This window comes from Squalius cephalus, assembly GCF_949319135.1.
Source record: "Squalius cephalus genome assembly, chromosome: 5".
Lineage (NCBI taxonomy): Eukaryota > Metazoa > Chordata > Actinopteri > Cypriniformes > Leuciscidae > Squalius > Squalius cephalus.
Window position 1 is genome coordinate 45,180,848 of NC_137126.1, and position 23,373 is coordinate 45,204,220.

The window sequence follows — 23,373 nt, forward strand, 5'->3', positions numbered from 1 at the left end:
TATATTATAATTCAAGTGTTAGCTTTTAGAACATTTTCTGACGCCCAAGATAATGAAAGAAAAAGTAAACCTCGCGAGAGTTTACGAGAGTTCCGGTGTTGTGATGATGAACGTCCCTGCCAACATGGCGGTCAGCATCCGCGGCCGTCCGACCCGGAGTGTACGGATGAGAGGCAAGTTAACGGCACCCACACCCCCGTCACCATGAGCAGCACGCTCTGTTTAAATCCCTCCGCTTGTGCAGTTTCCGTTAAGCCTCGGATAAGGGATTACTATGTCTTTATTGTTTCGTTTTTTTGTGTTTGACAGGTCGGAATGACAGCGGGGAGGAGAATGTACCGCTGGATCTTACGCGGGGTGAGAGTCATCATAGAGATCATAAGGAACATCTTATTAGTGTCTTTCCGTAATAATAACAACCAGACCACGAACAAATCCCCCTTAAATTCAAGAAATTAGCGATAATAATTTCCCATCTCCTCTCTCTGGCCTGCAGACAGGAGAATGAGACTGAATGTTGTCATGTTGTCTGTCTCAAAAACTAATGGGTTTCCTTAATAGACTGTGATGCCCCAAATATGCTGTCTAGCTAGGCAGCTCACTAGGATTTAGGACCTAGCTGTTGTTTTGATCTGTAATGCACAGCCCCATCAGTCTGTGTTGTCCAGTTAGTAAGCATCTGCATGTCAGTAGAATAACTGCAGTGCATTTATCTCGGTTAGGCTGTCGGTAAACAAACATGCGTCATGATGCCTTCATATCTTCATATGCTGCCTTATAAATCTGTTTTTAAGGTTTCAGTCTCTGATTCATGTAAGCTGGTGGGTATTAAATGCTGAAAGTCTTTGACAAGCCTTATCTTGATGAAACTTGAAGTGACATCTCTCTTGAGAAATGTACTATTTAAAGACTACCTAATCTTGTATATGCAAAAAATCACTCTCATACAAGATCCTGAGAGGATTTTCTTTGAGTTCTGCACAGGGGAAATTATGCTTCATAGTACATACGGCGATTAACTATGTGATTATGTATTTACATTATGTTGTAATTTTAAGAGTTCTTAAAGAATATCAACAAATTAAATAATCATTATGAACATATTTTCCAGTTGCACTAAAATATCTTGATATATTACGTTCCACTGGCTATTAACCTTATTGTGTTTTAAGGATTTTAATTTGATTGTTTATGCTTTCCACAGAACCCTCAGATAACCTGCGTGAGATCCTTCAGAACATTGCCAAATCTCATGGGGTTTCCAACATGAGGAAGCTCGGCCACCTGAACAATTTTGTTAAGGTAGTGCAACTTTTATTTATGCTGGTTGTATGATTTCAGCTTTGAGAAAACATCATGACTAGGTCGTGCACTGAAAATACCACAAAATAGTAAATGTAAACATGGTAGAATGTGTTAAATGGAGCTGAGAATACTATAATCTTACCAATTTGCCGAAAGCAAATTTCCCAAAAATACTTGCAATCAGTTTTTTGAGTTCTGTAGGTTTAGATTTTAAGTGGCCCTGATCATGACCTGAAATGCATGGTCTCATGTTTGTATTGCAAAAGCTTTGTAGGAAGCAGGGCCATCAGTTGGGTATGGCGGCTGCCATACCTCGGCTTCCTGGTCAGGTCAATACAAAGTAATATTTTTATTGCAGGATTAGCAGAGTTTTAGTAGTACGGGTAACATATAATTTGTAATTGTTTAATAAAAGAAAAAGAAAAAAAGTAAAGTGATCTGGTTGTTATATTCATGTCACATGAGTTCACGGCACTGCAAATGTGTCTATTTACAATGGGATTTTGCAGCGTTGAGTATTGTAGCCAATCACAGGCATTTCTGTTGAAAATAATGACCAATCAGAGGACTTACCTGTAGTGAGAATCGGCTCAGTATTGCTCAAAAAGCTGAATGAGTTTGTTTTGTGCAAGTTTACTAAGTTTTACTCGTGCACAAATCCTCTCATTATAACAAACAAAGTGGACACGATGTAAATAAAAGATTCAGTGTGAAGTTTAGTCAGATTCATTGATTAAACCTGGAGTTTTCGCACAGTTATTAAATGAAGTTCAGACTTTTGAGCTTTAAAGTCCCCGTGAACCGGAAGTTGCAAACGACTTTTCTCCAGTTTTGTAACGTATTTCCAAGTGAAAGGGAATATTGAACAGAGGGCAGGGTTTTACTTTAGCGCTCCTCCTCTCCATCTCTGCTCATAGCAGACTAATGGTTTGAGGGGAGTGGTTAAGCGTTTCCCAACCCAAGCCGTCAAACTGACGTCATCAGAGAAGGAATGCCATTCCAGACCGGAAGTAACTTTTCAGATTTTGATTACCACGGCAAACAATTTTTTTCTGTGTATTAACTTGCACGGATTAATTGTTCACCACAAGACTAGTAATATGCGCTAACAAAGTAAATAGGGTCAATTTTGATTTCATGTTATCTTTAAGTGCTGGAAAAAGTTTTGTGTATTACTTAAAGTCCTTATAACAGTGGTCTATAACTTTCTAATTTGCTGTGGCAGTGATACACATCACAAAATAATAATTAGGCTTGTCACTGCATCAAATTGTTGTAAATCGAACAAAATCTTACAAGTTTCATAATTCCAAATATCACAAATTAATAACTTCAATTTACAGCTACTATAAGTATATCCAACTTTGTCTGCATACCGTATAGTATAGCCTACTCACATTAAGCAAGCAAACATCTCAACTGCTTGATTGTTTATATTGTCACAAAATGTAAACTATTTTATCGCACATCTCTAATCTGCTAAATGTGACTACAAGGCATTAAGATATTATAAACATTACATCACCATGATTTTCTGTAACTACTAATCTTAACAATGGACAAACAAATACATTTGACTTGACAAAGATTGATTTTGGAGTCAATAAGGTTGAGATACACTGTTTTAGAATGAGTTAATTATTTTATTTTTGTGTAATGTTAATATTAATGAAGTGTTTTTTTGGCCTGGTCCTGTAAGAAGATCTGCTCTGTAACATGGTAAACAGCAGCAGGCAGTGTGTGTGTGTGTGTGTGTGTGTGTGTGTGTGTGTGTGTGTGTGTGTGTGTGTGTGTGTGTGTGTTGTCCAACTTGGGTGCCCTCGTCTAACTTTCACTTTCTTTCTGAGAGAGTTTGTTTTGTGTGTGTGTGTGTGTGTGTGTGTGTGTGTGTGTGTGTGTGTGTGTGTGTTGTCTATCTTGGGTGCCCTCCTTTCACTTTCTTTCTGAGAGAGAAAACTTTTTTTGTTTTGTGTGTGAGAGTTTCATCTCAGTGTGACTGAGGTCAAACCTTAAGACTGTTAGTGCAATTAGTATGTGTGCAGTTTTTCATGTGTTTAAATGTTTTGTGTGTGTGTGTGTTTAAGTGTTTCTTTGGTGAATAATAACTCAAGCGGTGTGTGTGCATGAATACCGTGTATGGCCTTTTAAGGATGCTGAGATAGAGGCGATGTAATCCTCTCCGAGGGTCACACGACCCCTTCAGACTTCCTGAGCTCTGACATCATCATAAACACATGCACAGCCTGCCAAGGTCATCACACTACTGCTCAGTAACGCACACAAACATCTTTAATAGACACAGCGCACTTATTTTACACTGTACGGTCAGCTTAGTGCAATTGTTGATGTGTCTGTCTTACATTTTAGTTTTGAGTTCAGTTTATGAAGCTCATCATTACCAGATGATGTTTTGCATCTTTGATCATATTCAAAACAGCTTTGAAAAAGGATGACTTTTAAAGAATATTATACATGTGTGTTTTCTTTCCTGGATGCTTATTGGTCAAAACAGTGTTCCAGTTGCACTAAAATACCCAACATTTTAGCAGCAACTGATTACCTTTGTTTGTATGTCAGAAACTAGATCTAGTTCTAGTGCAATGTTGACACTAATCAAAATAATGTTGTAAGGAAAATCCTTTTTCTTTTTTTAAATTCTGAACTCATTTCGTGTCTGACAAATCTTTTAACATTGACTAATAATATTGCTTAATATTATTACCTTTGTTAGCACTTATTTATTAAAAATTTAAAGGGTTCTGGATGATCCACGTTCAAAGCTGTTGAATTCCGGATTCTTTGATTAATAGAAAAATTGTAACTGTCGTTATTGTTACTTTTGATCAATTTAATAGTTTTTTTGCTTATTAAAAGTAGTAATTTCTTTTGAAAAAACAAACAAACAAACTTTTAAATGGTAGTGTATTCTGTGAAATCGATATTAATGCATATATATATGCATATAACTATAAATTTGTGATTAGTACTATTAAACATATTGAACACTGAAATCAAGGATTTGAATGTTAATAAATATAATGCGTCTCTCTCTTAGCTCCTGAACAGTGTAAGTCACTGTGAAGAGAAATTAGGATTTACACATGAGGAAATCATCATTTGGTAAGTTTAACAGTAGCACTTTCTCTTATTCTGTTCCAATAGCTGGTCACTGACTACATCTTACAGAATCTCACAGATGAGTGATTTGGTGCGCTCTTCTTGTGTTTCTCATTCTGTCTTTATCGTTTTAGTCTGCGTGTGGCATTGCTAAATGAGGTGAAGGAGGTTCGGGCTGCAGGTTTGAGAGCGCTGAGGTATCTGATCTGTGACAGCAGCATCCTCCAGAAGGTTCTTCAGCTGCAGGTGGATTACCTGATCTCCAGGTGAGCTCGCACTCCTGCTTAACGTCCTCAGTGTCTTCACGATACAAAGAGACGATGTGGATACCCTACTGTCTTGTGTCGTGTTTTTGTCTTGAGATTTGTGAAATGATTTGCTCGTCTTTTCAATGTAAAACTAAATTGTGAAAATGTTACCACTTGAAAGCTTTAAAGTGCTCATGTGGGTGAACTTGACTTTCAGCCTCCGTGTCCTGGTCAGAAAGTTTATCTTCAAACTTGTTTGATTTGTGTTCAGGTGCATTGACATTCAGCAGAGTAACGAGGTGGAGCGAACGCAAGCCCTCAGACTGGTCAGAAAGGTACTACCTTACAACTCAGTATAACCTGTTTGATTTTGTGCTGGGTGAATTTGATCTCAGTCTGTTATTTTTCCCTTTCAGATGATAACAGTGAACGCACAGCTCTTTCCCAGCTCTGTGGCGAACTCTCTGATCGCTGTGGGCAACGACGGGCTGCAGGAGAGGGATCGCATGGTTCGAGCCTGCATCGCCATCATTTGTGAACTTGGTGAGTTAAAGGGGTGATGAACTGAGAAATCAAATTTTCCTTGAGCTTTTGACATATAAGAAGTCATCATACTATAAGAATATCCTGTAAGTTTCAGAACTGAAAACTTCCTAGTTAGTCCAATAAAAGCTTTTATTGACACCAGGCACAGCGAACGACAGGTTTTTCAAAGTGGGGATCTATGACGTCAAAGGGTATCAAACCCCGCTTCCGCAGAAGAAGAGCAACGCCTACTTCAACACTGCCTGTTTAGCCCCGCCCACCAAATCGCGCTTTACATGAAACTCATTATAATATGCAAAACTGTCATCCAGTCATAGCAGTGGGCGGCACGCCCATAAAAACCGAGCGTTTCAGGAGCAAGGCTCAAAACCAGGGTAGAAAATAGCCTATTACTTATTCATTTTGATGTTTTTAATGTAAAAACCAAGTGAACATCATAAGTTGACCTCAGACAACAATATAAAAAATTTTAAAAAGCTAGTTCATGACGCCTTTAATAGTGCCGTAAGTCATTGTGCTAATATTTATTTTAATGAATGAACAGATGAAAAACATTGTATAAGGGCCTTTGTGTGCACAGCTGTGGGTTTTTAGGCCGTGTGTCCTCAAACGCATTGCTGTGAGCGCTTTGGTGACGCAGCATTTTTTTTTCCAGTTGAAACGCTGATACGGATCATCCACGGAGCAGTTACTTGTATCTGATTTCGCAAATAGTTTGTTTCTATAGAAATATGTCGACACAATGTAACACACTTGCTCTGGCACTAGTTTTGGATGAAGAGATGTGCTTGTTGTTGTCGTATGTTATCGTTGCACAAACAGGATGTGGCTGTTGGTCAGTGTGGTATTTGTCCCGCTGAGATTCAACGGCTGGATAAAAAGTGATGATGATTATTCTTTTACGTTTCGGTTTTAATATTGTAAGCAAATGTTATGTAACAGTGTTTTGTTTATGAAAAAATTCTATAAAAACACAGTAAAAAAAAAAAAAAAAAAAAAGTGATGAGCACCATGGAAAACAATTGGAAAAAATACGCTAGCCTTGGGGAAAAAACTCTTTGGTGGACACACGGCCTTAATGCCAATTCTATTATAGAATATGGACTCAGAGGAGCCGATTCATGTGTGAAATTGATTCTTCATGCTCCCTCCCAAACATTCTTTCACAATGTGAGCCTGATAAATCTTGACATTGTCTTCCTGGAAGATGGCCTTGATGTGTCTTCATGGTTGTTTAAGAAATGAAAAGCTACACACTCCATCAGTCAGTGTTAGAAGAACTGCTGGCAAACATATAACATGCTAGAAACATAATAATCACTGCAATAATGATCCAATCATAGACTCTTAAGCATTTGCCTATTAAAATCCAAACAGAGCGACTTTTTTTTTTGGTCAGGCAGTGTATATCAGCTATGTATATCTCTGTTGTCAACCAGCACTGAAGAACCCAGAGGTTGTGGCCCAGCGGGGGGGTCTGAGCACCATCCTGAAGAACGTCATCGACTGCCAGCTGAGCCGCATCAACGAGGCCCTGATCACCACCATACTGCACCTGCTCAATCACCCGCACACGCGCCAGTTCATACGCCCTGATGTTGAACTCGAGGTATGCATGCGTGCAGCCGCATTGTGGCCAGTGCTCATGCTCTTGCTCAAATTAAATTGAATTAACTCAACCTTTCTGACAGCAGTATGTTTTTTTGTTTGTTTTTTTTCGTTTTTTTTTCAGCAAATCCTTGCACCTTACACAGATTTTCACTACAGACACAACCCTGACACAGCAGAGGCACAAATCAAGTGAGCCTTGTTTTTTTTAATTAATTTTATTACATTTTAAATGATTGATTCAATTGTTAAGATTTCTTGAATTAATTTAATTAGACACCATCAATATCAAAACAATATTTAAAGATAATCCATATCTATATTTGTCTGAAATAAATATCTAAAAATAATTCATAGTTCCATAGTATAATTTTTGGTAACACTTTAGTTTCGGGTCTAATTCTTACTATTAACTAGTTGCTTATTAGCATGCATTTATTAGTACTTCTAAAGCACACATTATTCTGCATGACCATATTCTACATCCTTTAATCCTGCCTAATACCTAAACCTAACAACTACCTTACTAACTATTAATAATCAGTAGGAGTTTATTGAGGCAAAAGTCATAGTTAATAGTTAGTTATTTGTGAGAATTAGACCCTAAACTACAGTATGACCTAATCTTTATACGTTTTTGTGTGTGTTGGCATTTCCTTATTTACCTGCAATGCACTGTGATCATGTGCATTTCTAAAATAATAGTTTATTGAATCATTGTGCTCCACAGGGAGGACAGAGAAGCTCGTTTTTTAGCCAGTAAAATGGCCATCGTGGCAGCGTTCCGTTCTTGGTCAGGTATGAAATTGACTTCATCCATGAGTAGAAAAGAGAAATGGCCAGAATCTGCTCTTCATCCTTCTCTTCTGCTGTTCTTCTGCAGGTATTATAAACCTGTGTAAAGTAGGGAACTCAGGGGTCCAGTCTTTGATAGGCCTGCTCTGTATACCAAACATGGATGTCAGGGTGAGTGTTTTTTTTCTTTTCTTCACTTATTCAGGCTAAAATGTGTTAGCTCTATCATCTCTCCGCTCTGTCTTAACAGAAATGCTGGATGAAATAGCTAATACTTTTTCCCCAGCATTTTTATTCAATATATACTACCATTCAAAGGTTTGAGATCAGTAAGATTTTACTTTTATTGAGCAAAGATGCATTTAATTGATCAAAAGTGGCGGTAAATACATTTATAGTGTTATATAAAATATTTCTGTTTTATTTAAATGCTGTGCTTTCGATCTTCCTATTCTTCAAAAAATCCTGAAAAAGTGTATCACAGTTTCCACAAAAATATGAAGCAGCACAACTGTTTTCGACATTGACTATAAGAAATGTTTTTTTAGTTGCAAATTATCATATTAGAATGATTTCTGAAGGATCATGTGACACTGAAGACTGGAGTAATGATGCTAAAATTTAAGCTTCGCATCACAGGAATAAATTACATTTTAACACTTATTTTAAATAGTAATAATTTTTCACAGTATTACTATTTTTATTTTTTGCTGTATTTTTGATTAAATAAGTGCAGCCTTGGTGAGCATTTGAGACTTTAAAACGTTTTGGACATACATGGGCATAAACCGCAATATTTATTACATATGTTTTTTTTAACTGTTTAAACATTCTAAAGTGCATTAAATTCCATTTGAGTGATGAACTGGAAACCTACAGTAAGTGTTGAAGTATTGTTTGCAACTGATTCACTGAAAAGGTCAGTTCGAAAGAACTGATTTACAGCAATGAATCAATTTTAAAGCCAGATCTGTCCATTTATGTTTTTGTCTACAGAAAGCCTTATTAGAAGTCATGTACGAGATCTTCAGATTGCCTGTTCCTATAGTGACAGGAGATTTTGAGGAAGCCTTGCACAGTGTGGGTAAGAAAATGAAAATGTCTCACAGACTGCTTTGAACTCAGTGAAGGTTTTTATGTTTGCAAGTTGCTCTTTCTGTGTGGGATGTGCGTTTCATGCGGATGTTTGTGCCTTTCAGACCCTAGCAGGTTTCAGGACAGCTGGAGACTATCTGATGGGTTTGTAGCTGCAGAAGCCAATGTCATATTGCCTCACAGAGCACGATCCAGGTGAGACACGTCCAACTGATGTAACGCATCACATATTCTGGGTTACATGTTGTATTCATGCTCTTCTGTTTTCCATCACCAGACCAGACCTCATGGACAACTACCTGGCACTTCTGCTGTCTGCCTTTATCAACAGTGGACTACTGGAGGTAAATAATCACAAGATCACTTGATGGATCCTTGATTTTCTTTAACTTTAATGTAAGAGATCTTACATGTTTTTATTGATAATGTTTACTCAGGGTCTGGTGGAGGTCGTGACCAGCAGTGACGATCAGATATCAGTGAGAGCCACGATACTGCTCGGAGAACTTCTGCACATGGTACTACACTACAACAGGGCCCAATATAATTATTTATTACTGGGCTGTGAACTTGTATTATGTAATATTTCATATTAGACATTTTTAATGTATTTTTTATTAAATGTAGCCTTGGTGAGCATGGGAGACTTTAAAAGACCTTCAAAAACAAATATAAACTTTTGGGCATACATGGGCATAAACCGCAATATTTACTTACATATTAGATAACTTACTATGTTTTTATAAACTGTACACAAATGTAGCTTTACTTAAAATGTATGTAATATTGTATTTCTTTTTTTATATGTAATATGTATTTTTTTAATTCACATTTTGGTGACGCTGTTGAACAAAATGTATTAATTTCCCCTATGGCAGCAGTGTTGTTACTGTTACCTAAAACAAAGAATATTATAAATGTGTTTTTGGCAGTGGAAATAAAGCTGAAATACAAATATAAAAAAAGTTGAAGTAAGTTAAAGTTAACTAAAACTGCACTAAAAATAAATTAAAGCTAAATAGAATTTTTGTAATGCAATCAAATGACAACAGCACACAACAAAATTACTAAACTTAAACCCAAATTAAAATGAAAAATTGAAAAGCTTATTCAAAATAGTAAAAATAATACTATAAATGTATACAAGTAATACTAAAATAACATTGTATGGCAGTGAAAGGGATAAAGCCTTCTTAGATAAACTTTAAATATATATAAACTGGAAATAAATTTAGACTCATTGTGAAATTGAGATTTTGGGTGTTAAAATGTGCTTAATTAAATTAAAATGGATTATGGATTAACAAAAGGGAAAGTTGTCGGACGATGCAACATAGTCACTGAACTGTTATTTAGTGAACCATTTATTTTACATTTTGTTTTACATTGTGATTTGAAATGTATATAATATTAGTTTGTAAAAATGTATGTTATTTTCTTGCATTTTGTCCACTTAACGAGTGTAAATGTTACACTCTGTCTGCACACACATTTGGACTGCCGTTTAATTTTCCTTTTAGCCTTTATTTTTCAACCTAAAATGATTTGTTCACCTACTATACATCTTCATCTTGACTCTTCTCTCTTCCAGGCCAATACGATTCTTCCTCACTCACATAGTCATCATCTGCACTGTCTGCCCACGCTAATCAACATGGCTGCTTCCTTTGACATCACTCAGGAGAAACGGCTGTGAGTGCAACAATGCAAACACACACTCAAACAATAATGCATGTGTCCAACAGCATTCTCTGTTAGTTTTTGCTTCTGAATCTTGTTTTCTCCAGGCGTGCCAGTGCAGCCGTGAACCACCTGAAGCGATTCCACGAAAAGAAACGACGTGGCCCCAAACCTTACAGTCTTTACCTGGATCACATCCTGCACAGGACGTCCCCCTCCAGTCACAAGAGAGACCAGCACCAGCGTCCGCACAAGGACATCTATATTATAAAGGTACACACACACTATATCATTGCTGTGCCTGCTGAATGTCATTAGACCTCTCAAGTAAATGTCTGGATCATTTCACCCCAAAATCAAAAGAAAGTAATAAGAAATTAAATTTTGCTTAATGAAAATGGTGTCTACTTTTAGAACCATCAAAGTGCCCCTATTATGTTTTTTCAGATATGACCTTTCATGTAGTGTGTGATATAGCTGTTTGTGAGTGTAAAAGGTCTATAAAGTTTCAAAGATCAAAGAATTTTTTTTTTATATATATATATATATATATATGAATTTAGTACATTAACTTTTAATTACATGAATACTAATCACCATTGGAAATAATTGGAATTAAAACTATTATGGTATTAAGAATTTGGGGGTCAAAATGTGCTTAACTGACATGATGATAATGTCACAATGTAAAAAAAATGTATTCTTATGATAGGCTTAATTTTGGAGTGACTTTGACATGGTTTTATGAAATTCACGCATTGTATATATAGATTAATATAATAAGATACTTTAACAGAAGATTTTGTTTCTGAGTCGTGTGCTGTTTGTGTTGTGTAGGACACTGAAGAGGCGCTGATGATGAACTTGAGAGACAGTCATATCCTCAATCACAAACAGAACCTGGACTGGAACTGGGTTCTGATCATCACTATACTGAAGGTAAAACCTAAGGCCATACTGTACAGTATACTATCTACTACCTACTAATTTTGAAAAATAGTATGTGAAACCACTATGATAAACAATTTATTATTTTTCACAGTGTAGAATGCTAAGTTGTTACTACACTGCATGTTTAATTCAGGAAGTTACATTCAATTATTCCTGAAATAGTACATATTTAGCATATTCAATCTGTAAAATTTCTCAGCTTTTTAGTAGTTCAATCAAATAGTCACATGCTGTGCACAGTATACAAGCTGTATGTTTCATAAATTGCATCAAGTATGATAGTGTGCTGTACAGTGTGCTATATATGATAATGATAGTGTGCTATACAGTGACCCTTAACACTTAAGTCACACTTTTAAATGTCAGAATTGTCAGCATTAGATAATAAGTAAATAGAAATGTTTCTTGAGCAGCAAATCAGCATATTAGATTGAGTAATGATGCTGAAAATTCAGTTTTGCATCACAGGAATAAATTACATATCAAAATATATACTAATAGAAGACAAGTTATTTTAAATTGTAATAATATTTCACAATATTGCTGTTCTTACTGTATTTTTTATCAAATGAATGCAGCCTTGGTGAGCAGAAGAGGCTTCTTTAAAAAACATGACAAGATATTACCGACCCTACTTTGTGTGTTGTTGCTTTTCTTTTCTAGTGGCCAAACGTGAATCTCAGAAACAACAAGGACGAGCAGATGCACAAGTAAGACACACAGTGTGTGCTGTGACCTATCTTCAGATGTGTGCTCCATTGTCTTGCTAAGCACTAACCACATCCCTAACGTATGTGTGTGTGTTTGTGTGCAGGTTTGTAAGGCGTTTGCTGTATTTCTATAAGCCCAGCAGTAAGCTGTACTCCGCTCTGGAGCTGGATCACGCCAAAGCCAGACAGCTGACGGTAGCGGGCTGCCAGTTCAACCAGTTCCTCTTGGATTCGGATGAGGTGAGAAGGCAAACAATTAAGACCCCTGAGCCTTTGATAAATTGCTCTATAAGAAGCACAGTAGCAGTTAGGGCTGCACCATTAATGGAAATAAAACCAAAATAGTGATATGGCTAAGTGCAAAGATCAAATCACTAAGCATGTTTCACACAAGCAGCTCATGATCTGGTGTTTTCAGCGTCTCGGAGCATCACAGTAAATGCTGCTCCACGCAAACTCAACTCTACATCTGCTCTTATTTATTTGGGAATGTGCATTTGGGAACACAACATTCGCTAACCATCTTGCCAAAGTTAATGTAAAGTGCTCATCAACAAAACAGAAGCTCCCTGCGGTGTTCTGTCGAAATAAAAGTAAGAAAAAAATTAAGAAAGTAAGAGTTTTGTAATTTTACAATTGTAATGATGAATTAAATTATTATATCATTTGCTTAAATACTCAATTGTGTTATTTTACTGTGAAGTAATACAATACTAATATTTCTTATTGATTTAATTTGGTAATTTGTATATTTTCTATTAGTAACAATACTAATTATATGAATTATTATTATTTTATAGCCATATTGATATATAATCGCAACATTTTGACCAAATTGTGCAGCCCTACAATCAAGCACAGCAAACCCGTTCACACTTTAAATCGCAATTGCAATTTTTATCAGAAAAATACACTTCGTTCCCACCCCCCAAAATCATGCAGACCTACAGTAGTAGCAGTTAACTTGGTTTATTGTCTTCTGGGTTTTTTTTGTAGGATGGTCAGATGTATTTGGAGGAGTTGGTGAAGGATATCGTCCAGTGGCTCACATCCTCTACTGGGCTTAAACCTGAACGCAGTCTCCATAGCAATGGTCTTCTTAGCACCCTCAGTCAGCACTACTTCCTGTTTCTGGGTACTCTGTCTTCACAGCCAAACGGTGTCAAAATTCTGGAGAAGTGTGGTGCATTTCAGTGGTGAGAACTCGCATAAATTAATATGTCAGTGTCCTAATAAACTTTATTATTCTGGCTATATGAAAAAGTGAAAGTACTGTGGCGGTACCATATACAGTGATGTAACAAATGGAACATTAAAATATGCAGTTTCGTGGTGCTGAATTATTACCATATTTTTACATTTATGCATTTGGCAGACGCTTTTATCCAAAGCAACTTACATTGCATTTTCAAGGGACACATTTTAAATTCTTACCAGTTCTTGGTTTCCCTGGGAATCGAACCCATGACCTTTGCGGTGCAAGCGCCAACGCTCTACTGTTTGAGTTTTTTGCTTACTCCATTTAACTGTGGTATTACCATAGTACCATGTTCAGGAAAGAAAACATACTTTACAAAAATGTTGTGTTCCGGCAAACCTTGAACATTACTGAAAATTTGCCACAAATAATCTGCAAATATATGCACACAAAAAAATAAGTATTTCCAGTCATGTTTATACTATGATGTCTTGGAAGCAGTGTGATTAACTATGTTTGGTTTTGATCTGTTTTGTCCAGTCTGTTGAACTTGTGCTCGATGAAAAACCAGGATCACCTGCTGAAACTTACGGTCTCCACTCTGGACTACAGCAGAGACGGACTCGCTCGAGTCATTCTGTCCAAGATCCTCACCGCGGCCACTGACGTAAGAGCACGCTCATGCATTTCTGTGTTCTGAGCTGGGTTATTATACTGTTCGAAACCATAAAAAGCTTAACATAACATCATCAAACATAACCTTATTTTATTTCAGCTTATTTCTCATTTTTGTTTAGTTTAACTTGAATTAAAATAACTAAATCTTACATAACATTTCTGTGTTCTGAGCTGGGTTATTATACTTTTCTAAAACCATAAAAAAACGTTTTAGTTATTTGAACTAAAGTAAATGTTAATTGAAGTAGAAATCAAATATAAAAAAAAACATAACCTTGTTTCTAATCTAATAGTAATGTTAAATAATAAAACAAACAAGATTTATTTAAGATTTGATATATGACAGATAACTGTTATATCCATCCTATATGATTCTTGTTAAACCTGATTATACTTTTCGAAAACCATAAAAAGCTTAAAAATCAAACATAACCTTATTTTATTTCAGCTTATTTCTCATTTTTGTTTAGTTTAACTTGAATTAAAATAACTAAATCTTACATAACATTTCTGTGATCTGAGCTGGGTTATTATACTTTTCTAAAATCATAAAAAACGTTTTAGTTATTTGAACTAAAGTAAACGTTAACTGAAATAAAAATCAATTATTAAAAAAAACATAACCTTGTTTTATTTCAGCTTTTCTCATTTTTATTTAATTTAACTTGAGCTAAGATAACTTAATCTTAAACTGAAAAAAAAAATTAAACTTTTGCAAAAAACTACTTGCAAACATTAAGTTCATGAATTTACTTTTTACACCTTTCACTCATTTCATCCTGTTCTAGATCAATATCATTTTAAGTAAATCACATTAACCAAACATTTCTAAACACATAGCATTCAAACATCTTTATATGGCATTACCTCAAATAATATTTATTTTAAACTGGTAAGTAAATAGCAATCAAAACAAGATATAGAGATATAACAAGATAAACCAGATATATTTAAGATTTGATATATGGCAGATAACTGTTGTATCCATCCTATACGATTCTTGTTAAACCTGATTGTATATTTGAATTCATATTGATCTGATTGAGTGATTGTCCCTGTATGTCCTGCTGCAGAACTGCCGTCTGTACGCCACCAAACACCTGCGTGTGCTTCTGCGTGCTAATGTTGAGTTCTTCAGTAACTGGGGGATGGAGTTGCTAGTCACACAGCTGCATGACCACAACAAAACCGTCTCCGTTGAGGCGCTGGACGTCCTGGACGAAGCTTGTGAAGACAAGGTAATCAGCATCACCGTTACAGAAATTTATGCAATTAAGTAATGATCTGCTAAGCATTAAAGCATTTTGACATTATAAAGTGTTACCCAGGACGCTGATTGGTTTGTATTAGTTGTATTAGTGTTTCTTACAGCAACTCTTGTGCTCTTTATTTCTGATGTGTTGTGATCACTCCAGGCCAACCTGCACGCGCTGATCCAGATGAAACCTGCTCTGTCTCACCTGGGAGAGAAAGGCCTTCTGCTGCTGTTGAGGTAAAACACTCTTGGTTTTTAGTTACTGTATGCTTACTACTTAACGTTAGATAGCTTAAAGGGATAGTTCACCCAAAAATACCTGTAATCCACAGCCTCTGTAAATGGTCCTTAGTGCATTGACGACAGTCTGAAGCACTTCCTGTTGCATAATGACGCTCAAATGTTGGGAATCTGTGAAAAGTCAATCTTCCCGATTGAGATTGCACAAGCAAACATAATCTTATTTTTTTATATAGGTTGCAACATTCTAAAGGGGGCGACAAGTAAGCACTATTTTGATGAAAAATACAACACGTGTCCTCCCTTTCTGTTGTAAACAAACAGCGTCAGCTCACGTGTGAGTTTGTTCCCACGCATATGTCATACTGCGACAGGAAGATCGCACACCAAGTCACCTTTATTTATATAGCGCTTTTACAATACAGATTGTTTCAAAGCAGCTTTACAGTGATAACAGGAAATAAACAAAGATTGTGTTGGCTGTACAGGTAATAATGTTATAAATAATATTCAGTTTCTTGCACAGACAGATTGTTTCGCTTCATGTGTTGAATTAAATGTGTTACATTTGTTTTGCCTGTAAATGTTTTCGTTTTTTTTGGCTCATTGACTTGGCTCATTGACATCAAATCATTGACTTGCATGATTTGCAAGGACCACAGTTTCAGATAGAAATCTTCTTCACTGTTCTACTTTTTGGGTGAACTATCCCTTTAAAAAAATAAAAAAAAAAAAATAAAAAAAAAAATATATATATATATATATATATATATATATATATATATATATATATATTGTTTTTTAACCATGTGCACCAACATCTTTTAGCTATCTTAGAGTCTCCCAGGTTTTTTGATTAAAATTAGGGCCCAAAATAAGCAGTACTACGTCTATGCAATATTTAAAAAAAATTCCGGGTTGAATTCCCAGAATTAACAATTTTGTCATATGCAAATATATAATTATCATTTTAGTCATAACACATTTCAATAGATTATTGAAAATAATCATTTTTAGTTCATCATAATTTAATTTCAAATTTATCTTTTTTTTGGAGTTACTTAGAAATTTCACATTTTAATGCAACTTACCTTTTAAGTAATGTTTTATTAGTGCTGCAATAATCTACATTTCTCTGTGTAACCCTTTATCTAACTTAACCTAACCCTTTATCTAATCATTTATCACAATAATCTAACCCTAACCCTTGATTTTTTTAATATACAAAGAATGCAAATATTTTTTTAGTTGAAGTCCATGAAGTTTTTATTTAAAAACAAATTTACCATCAGAAAGCTTTCTCCATCATTTACTTATAAACGAATATCCAGTTATGGTGTTTATTAATTTAATTTTTTTATTTAATAATGTTTAGCCAAATTGTTTAACAGTCATATATAAAGACAATTTCTGAATCTGTCAACTGTGTAAAATGAAATATTTAAATAAGGTCATAAGCTTTTGTACTCATTTGTAAGTTGTTTGGTAAATAAATAAATATGTTAAATGTCTCTCTGTTCTCCTCTGTAGGTTCCTGTCCATCCCAAAGGGCTTCTCTTACCTCAACGAAAGAGGCTACGTCAACAAACAGCTCGATAAATGGCAGAAGGTGAAACCAGCAAACCAATACTGTAACTCTCTCTCAGTCCTTTGTTTCACGCCTGTGTGTTTGTTCCTCTTGAATGCAAATGTGTTAAGCTGTGTGTGTTTTTGCAGGAGTATAATCTGAAGTATGTGGACATGATTGAAGAGCAGTTGAATGAAGCTCTCACAACATATCGCAAACCTGTCGACGGAGACAACTACGTCCGGCGCAGCAACCAAAGGTCTAAGCACTGCTTATCTTGTGAAGATCTTGTAAATGAAGAAATCAGTTTTTAATATCCTATCAAATGACCATTAATATTGCACATACTTGGTTAGTGAGTTGAACAAGTTTTGATGTTAGGTATGAATTAGTAGTGCTATTGTAAACTAAAACTATAAAAAATAGTTTTCAGTAATTCAAATAATGCTGAAATAAAATAAAATATAAATATTAGATTAAAAACTTGTAAATAAAAACTTGTTACCTTGTAAATATGTTTAAGTTCTAATAAATCTAGATTGATATAAAAATGACCAAATTACTAAAACTAAAGTTAAAATGAAAACTGAAAAGAAAATTAAAGCAGGAACACTTTACAATAAGGTCCCATTAGTAAACGTTATTTAATGCATTAACTAATCAACAAACAATGACCAGTGCTTAATTCATCAATGTTAACATTAATAATAATAAAAAAACTGTTGATTGTCAGGTCAAGTTCATTAAATAATATTAACAGATACATCTTTTGATTTTAATAATGTATCAGTAAATGTTGAAATTAATATTAACTATAATTAATAAATGCTTTAGAAGTATTTTTAATTGTTAGTTCATGTCAACTAATGTTAACAAGTCAAACCTTATTGTGAAGTGTTACCATTAAAGCTCATTCAAAATATTAATAAATACTATAATAGTTTATAAATAATACTAAAGTTACACTTATGAATATGAAGCATACTCTCTCTCTCTCATGTTGTAGGTTACAGAGGCCAAATGTCTTTCTCCCTGTGCATTTATATGGGCAGTTGGTCCATGATAAAACCGGCTGCCTGCTGCTGGAAGCTCAGGTACCTGATTACGCACACACTGCTTGCTGTCACTGTATAGCCTTGTATGTTTTTGTGCATTTATTTGTGTGTATTTGTTAGGGTGTTATCCCGGATCTTAGTTACACAGTCCGATCTCCAGTGTTGGATAAATGGGAAGGTGTTAAACTGCTGAAGGCGGCACTATGGGCTCTGGTCAGTGATGGTTTTGACTTACTGTATGTCTTGAGTAGCTAAGGATGTCCTTAAATGTCTCTAGTTTCATGTGGTGTTTATGGGTTTAATGTTTAACATTTTTAAATGTTCCAGGGCAACATTGGCAGCTCAAACTGGGGTCTGAACCTCCTACAGGAGGAGAATGTGATTCCAGATATTATTGCTCTGGCTCAGCACTGTGAGGTTCTGTCCATACGTGGGTAAGACTGCCTAATATAGGAATATACTGGGTTATTCACAACTTGATGCGCATGAACACCATCTATTGGAAACCACGAGGTGATGCGTAACAAAGTCATATCCAATATATATTCATTCTGTAAAGGTTAAGGCCCACTTAAACCAAGGACGATAACTGTAACATAAACGATAAAGATATAGTTATAATAATTGTTCTAATTCTATGAGAATAGGGAAGTCCAGACAGCAACTGTAACAGCACAGAGAAACACTATTGTTGATCACTTTCACTAAGATTTTTTTCCAGCTAATGAGCTATTAATAGATTGAAAGCCAATCAGAATCCACCTGACTTTAAAGAGCTTAAGCACTTGAAGAAGAGGACGGCAACTGCAGCATGCACTTAAATAAACACAACGATATTGTGCAATGGTGTGTACGCTAATCTAGATATCGTTATAGTTTGAACGGGCCTTTAGACCCAATGTTTTCATGCAGTTTGGGGTCAGTGAGGTTTCTTTTAAAGAAATTGCTTCTTTTATTTGTCATAGATGCATTAAATTGAACAAAAGTGACAGTAAAGCAATTTAAAATGTTCTTTTGAACTTCCTATTTATCACGGTTTCTACAAAAATATGAAGCAGCACAACTGTTTTCAACATTGAAAATGATAAAATGTTTCTTTAGCGGCAAATCGGCATATTAGAATGATTTATGGAGGATCATGTGACACTGAAGACTGAAATAATGATCATAATAATTTACATCAGGAATAAATTACATCTAAAATATAGTAAAATAGAAAACATTTAGTTTGAATTGTAATAATATTTCACAATATGTTTTTGATCAAATAAATGCAGTCATGGTGAGCAGAAGAGACTTTATACAAAAACATTTTAAAACTCTTGCTGACCCCAAACTTGTGAATGGTAGTGGAGAATATATTTTCATATTTTACAAATTCCTGAACCACCCTCTTATTTTCTTGACACTCTTAATGTCTTTTTTGGTTTTCGGAAGTGTTTCCACTTTGGCTTTGGACAATAAGAGATTAATTGAAATAATAATAGTGTAAAATACAATTAACTCTTTCCCCTCCGTTGATGAAATTTCCCATCATTTATGAGAGGACACTTCCCAGTCATTGAATGAATTTTCCGGCTTTCCGTGTTTTCACTGTTATACGGACGGTAGGGGGCGCTATGACACATCATCTAAAAGAGTGCATCATCTCCGGATCAAAACATAGGCAAAAAAGGAGAAGAAACAAATGATAAAAGCATTGCTTATGCATGTTTTAGTATTTGAAAAAAAAAAAGAAGAGAAAATTGTATGAAATTTATCCACATTCAAATGTGGATTAAAAAAAGAATGCATGAAGCTAGAATAACACTGTTCTTTTTGTTTAAAAGCAGAGGATCTGTTCTTTCTTTTGATAAATTGCATGTTCAGATATTCATACAATAAAATAGTCTCAAGGCCATGAACGTTTTGTGAAAATGGTTAAAAGTGCTGGCGCTGATTAGCAACTTTATTTAAAAAAAAAAGAAAAAGAAAAGCTGGTGGGGAAAGAGTTAATAACCTGTTAGCATATGTCCAGTAAGTAACCGACAGCTCTGTGTGTGCAGTACGTGTGTGTATGTGCTGGGCGTGATCAGCCGGACGCGGCAGGGCAGTGATGTGCTGAAGGCTTCGGGATGGGACTCTGTACGGCACAGCCGCAGGCAGCTGTGGCCCGTCGTCCCTGATGAAGTGGATGCTCCGCTGCCCAGCGAACTGTCTTCTGTGCCCAGCACACTTAGCCTCAACTCCGAGTCTACCAGCTCACGCCACAACAGCGAAAGCGAAAGTCAACCCAGTGAGTCAACATGTCAACATCAAAATGTTTTCTTAAAAATCTGTCATTATTTACTCACCCTCGTGTCATTCCAAACCCGTAAGACTTTCATTCATCTTCAGAACACAAATTAAAATATTTTGATGAAATCAAACGTGATGCGTAACACAAGAATGAACCTCAGTGGTTCTCGCACGTCAAGCGAACGTGCTTGAGCTTCCGTTTACCACAACTGATGTGTGAGTTGATGAATGTTTGTATGTGAATAAAAGCCTAAATTAAATCTTGAGTCTCTACTGAAAATTTGGACTAAACCACTCAATTCATATAGATTAGTTTTACGATCTCTTTTATGAACTTTCGAAGAGTCAAAGTGGTAGTTGCGCAGGCTGTCAATGGAGGGACAGAAAGCTCTCAGATTTCATCAAAAAGATCGGGTTTGGAACGGCATGAGGGTGAGTAATTAATGACATAATTAGCATTTTTGGGAGAACTCATCCTTTAAGTAAGTTTTTGATAATTTTTTTTAGCTAACACCTTTTAGTAACACTGATTGTTGTAATTGTATGCATAAATTGTCATTGCAATCTGTTGTTTTATGTCCATTGTAATATTGCACGTGTCGCTCTCAGGTTTGTACTTCATTGACGATGTTAGCGAGGGTTTGGACATGTACGAGGACTCTTCTCTTAATATGCACACAAAAACCTCAAAGGACAGAAGCCCTTTCACCATCCTCACCCCCTCGCATCTCAGAAACCGCTTTCTCAACTCCCTGTCCCTCCCCAGTAAGAAGGGACGAAGCCCCACTGACACTAAAGGCACAACCAATGCAGGAAAATCTCCCGAGGAGCTCCAGCTCATGAGGCGCATTCGGACCGTAACCGAACCCTCGAACTATTCTCCAGGCCACTCGGGGCAGAGCGAGGTCTTTTACAATGGCAGTCGCGTGTCCCGCAGCCCCACGGTTAGCCTTGAGACCTCGTTTATGGGTATAAAGGCACTAGCAGAGCCGTATGCCACCGAGGGGAGCTCGGATTCGGAGGGCAGAGGTCAGCATAAGCGTGAGCGGAGCAGCAGGGAGCGTTTGACCTGCGACGGTGCCTCAGTTCTGCCGGGAGGCGGCACGTTTAAGAGCCGCAGTCAGAGCTTCAACACGGACACTACAACCAGTGGCATCAGCTCCATGAGCTCCTCCCCTTCCCGAGAGACGCCCTCTGCCATGGGCATGGACACAGACTGTGCAAGCCTCAACACGGTGGTCAGTGCTAAAACTGTGAAAATGCAACATTCGCTCAGTCCTCAGTCCAACCATAACCACATCCTGTTGTCCAAGTCCAACTCTACCTCGCTGGTTCCTCCCGGGTCGGCGCACACACTGCCGCGCAGGGCTCAGTCGCTGAAATCTCCCTCTGTGACCACCATCAAGAGCCTGGTGGACTGCAGCTACATGTACACGAGCCCCCGTGACGCGCTGGGCTACGCCACGCTCAAACGCCTGCAGCAGCAAAGGATCCACCCGTCTCTGTCACACAGCGAAGCGCTGGCGTCTCCCGCTAAAGACGTACTGTTTACAGACACGATCACCATGAAAACACGGAGCCTCGACTCACGGCTCACACCGCGCAGGTACAGTCATTTATACTTTTTCAGCTTTCATTTAACTACTAGTTATTTTTTATACAAATTCTTTACATAATTATTTTTGAGTCTCTCTCTCTTTCTCTCTCTCTCTCTCTCTCTCTCATATATATATATATATATATATATATATATATATATATATATATATATATATATATATATATATATATATATACACACACATACATACATACATACATACATACATACATACATACATACATACATACATACATACATTCTGTATATCTATGTACTTAAGTATGTGTATAAAATTGTATTATTTAAATGTATTATTTATATACTTTTTTCATTTTTACAAGTTTTTATAAATAGTTTTGTACTGCCTATGATAATGAATTACTATATTAAAATTATGGTAATTTATGGTTGGAAAACATGACTGTAATGTACATAATTTTATTAACTACATGAATGAGAATCTAAAAAGTAGCAAAAAGAATAATAAAAAATAAAAAAAAATTAGAAAATATATGTTATGATAATGTGATGGTCCAAAAAGTCTGAATGACCTATATTTTCTTGCCATAAAATAATAACCAATATATATAAATTATTAATAATAATATAATTAATAATTCATATTTTACAGTGTAATTAAATATATTTTGTATAATAAATGATATTTTATAAAAAATAAATGGATATTTTATATTTGTTGGTTCTTGACATGTTTGTGACATTCACACATACTGTTTATGTGAAAGTGCATTTGAAGTTCAGGGTGTTTTTGCTGGTCCTCAGGTATTCTCGAAGTAATTCTGGGCCGTTCAGCCCCCATCGCAGGGTGTCCCGAACTCTTGTGCCATGGTGGGTAGAGCAGCTCAAGAGTAGGATCCCTTCATTAGCTCGGACCACCGTAGAGTTTCCATCATAGAAACACTGTAGAGTACAAGGCAACATCCTGTCCATGCGACTACACTTCCAGTCATCCCCCCCCCCCCAATAATTTCTCCATCTTTCACTCATTCATTCACATTTTGTGACGAGTTGAGTGACTGGGATACTAATACTCGTCTCCTAAGACTCGGTCAGATGCTTGTGCAAACAGTCCTTTAGGAAAGCAGCAAACCTAGTTGATGTCGTGCTGACCCGGGATGCTCAATCTACTCCTGCAGATCCAATACAAACTCCACTCAAACTACTAAACAGAAAGAAATATCTTCATCTATCTATCTATCTATCTTATCTATCTTATCTATCTTATCTATCTATCTATCTATCTATCTATCTATCTATCTATCGTGATTTGGTATGCACTAATTGTGGTATTGCATACTATTAATTTTGTGTACTAGGATACAGCCTTTTTGTTTACTCAATTACATCCAGGTATTTTGTGTTAGGATTAAAATGATTTGCTGAAGTAAGGTGGATGTCCAGGAGTAGGTATGAAATTATTTTTA

General features: G+C 36.1%; 1 protein-coding gene across 2 annotated transcripts in view; it reads left to right on the plus strand.

Moving 5' to 3' along the window:
* Positions 1–103: 103 nt before the first annotated feature.
* The window catches only part of rictora (RPTOR independent companion of MTOR, complex 2 a), a gene marked incomplete at its 5' end in the record, with an annotated part of 30,928 nt that continues 7,658 nt past the window's right edge, over positions 104–23,373 (plus strand). Inside the window, 32 exons of one of the 2 annotated variants that reach the window (XM_079872452.1) lie at positions 104–173; positions 310–357; positions 1,205–1,302; positions 4,361–4,425; positions 4,557–4,688; positions 4,942–5,005; positions 5,087–5,213; positions 6,656–6,825; positions 6,949–7,016; positions 7,555–7,622; positions 7,708–7,790; positions 8,616–8,703; positions 8,819–8,909; positions 8,992–9,058; positions 9,152–9,232; positions 10,306–10,406; positions 10,502–10,667; positions 11,232–11,333; positions 12,009–12,055; positions 12,160–12,295; positions 13,052–13,251; positions 13,794–13,920; positions 15,005–15,169; positions 15,347–15,423; positions 16,957–17,035; positions 17,143–17,252; positions 18,000–18,087; positions 18,169–18,261; positions 18,376–18,482; positions 20,094–20,323; positions 20,935–21,931; positions 22,712–22,859. In XM_079872452.1, coding sequence (XP_079728578.1) covers positions 104–173; positions 310–357; positions 1,205–1,302; positions 4,361–4,425; positions 4,557–4,688; positions 4,942–5,005; positions 5,087–5,213; positions 6,656–6,825; positions 6,949–7,016; positions 7,555–7,622; positions 7,708–7,790; positions 8,616–8,703; positions 8,819–8,909; positions 8,992–9,058; positions 9,152–9,232; positions 10,306–10,406; positions 10,502–10,667; positions 11,232–11,333; positions 12,009–12,055; positions 12,160–12,295; positions 13,052–13,251; positions 13,794–13,920; positions 15,005–15,169; positions 15,347–15,423; positions 16,957–17,035; positions 17,143–17,252; positions 18,000–18,087; positions 18,169–18,261; positions 18,376–18,482; positions 20,094–20,323; positions 20,935–21,931; positions 22,712–22,844 — 4,278 coding nt within the window. In that variant the 3' untranslated portion in view covers positions 22,845–22,859. Of the gene's footprint in view, positions 174–309; positions 358–1,204; positions 1,303–4,360; positions 4,426–4,556; positions 4,689–4,941; positions 5,006–5,086; positions 5,214–6,655; positions 6,826–6,948; positions 7,017–7,554; positions 7,623–7,707; positions 7,791–8,615; positions 8,704–8,818; positions 8,910–8,991; positions 9,059–9,151; positions 9,233–10,305; positions 10,407–10,501; positions 10,668–11,231; positions 11,334–12,008; positions 12,056–12,159; positions 12,296–13,051; positions 13,252–13,793; positions 13,921–15,004; positions 15,170–15,346; positions 15,424–16,956; positions 17,036–17,142; positions 17,253–17,999; positions 18,088–18,168; positions 18,262–18,375; positions 18,483–20,093; positions 20,324–20,934; positions 21,932–22,711; positions 22,860–23,373 lie in introns of those variants that run through there. The other variant, XM_079872451.1, reaches the window with a different exon arrangement.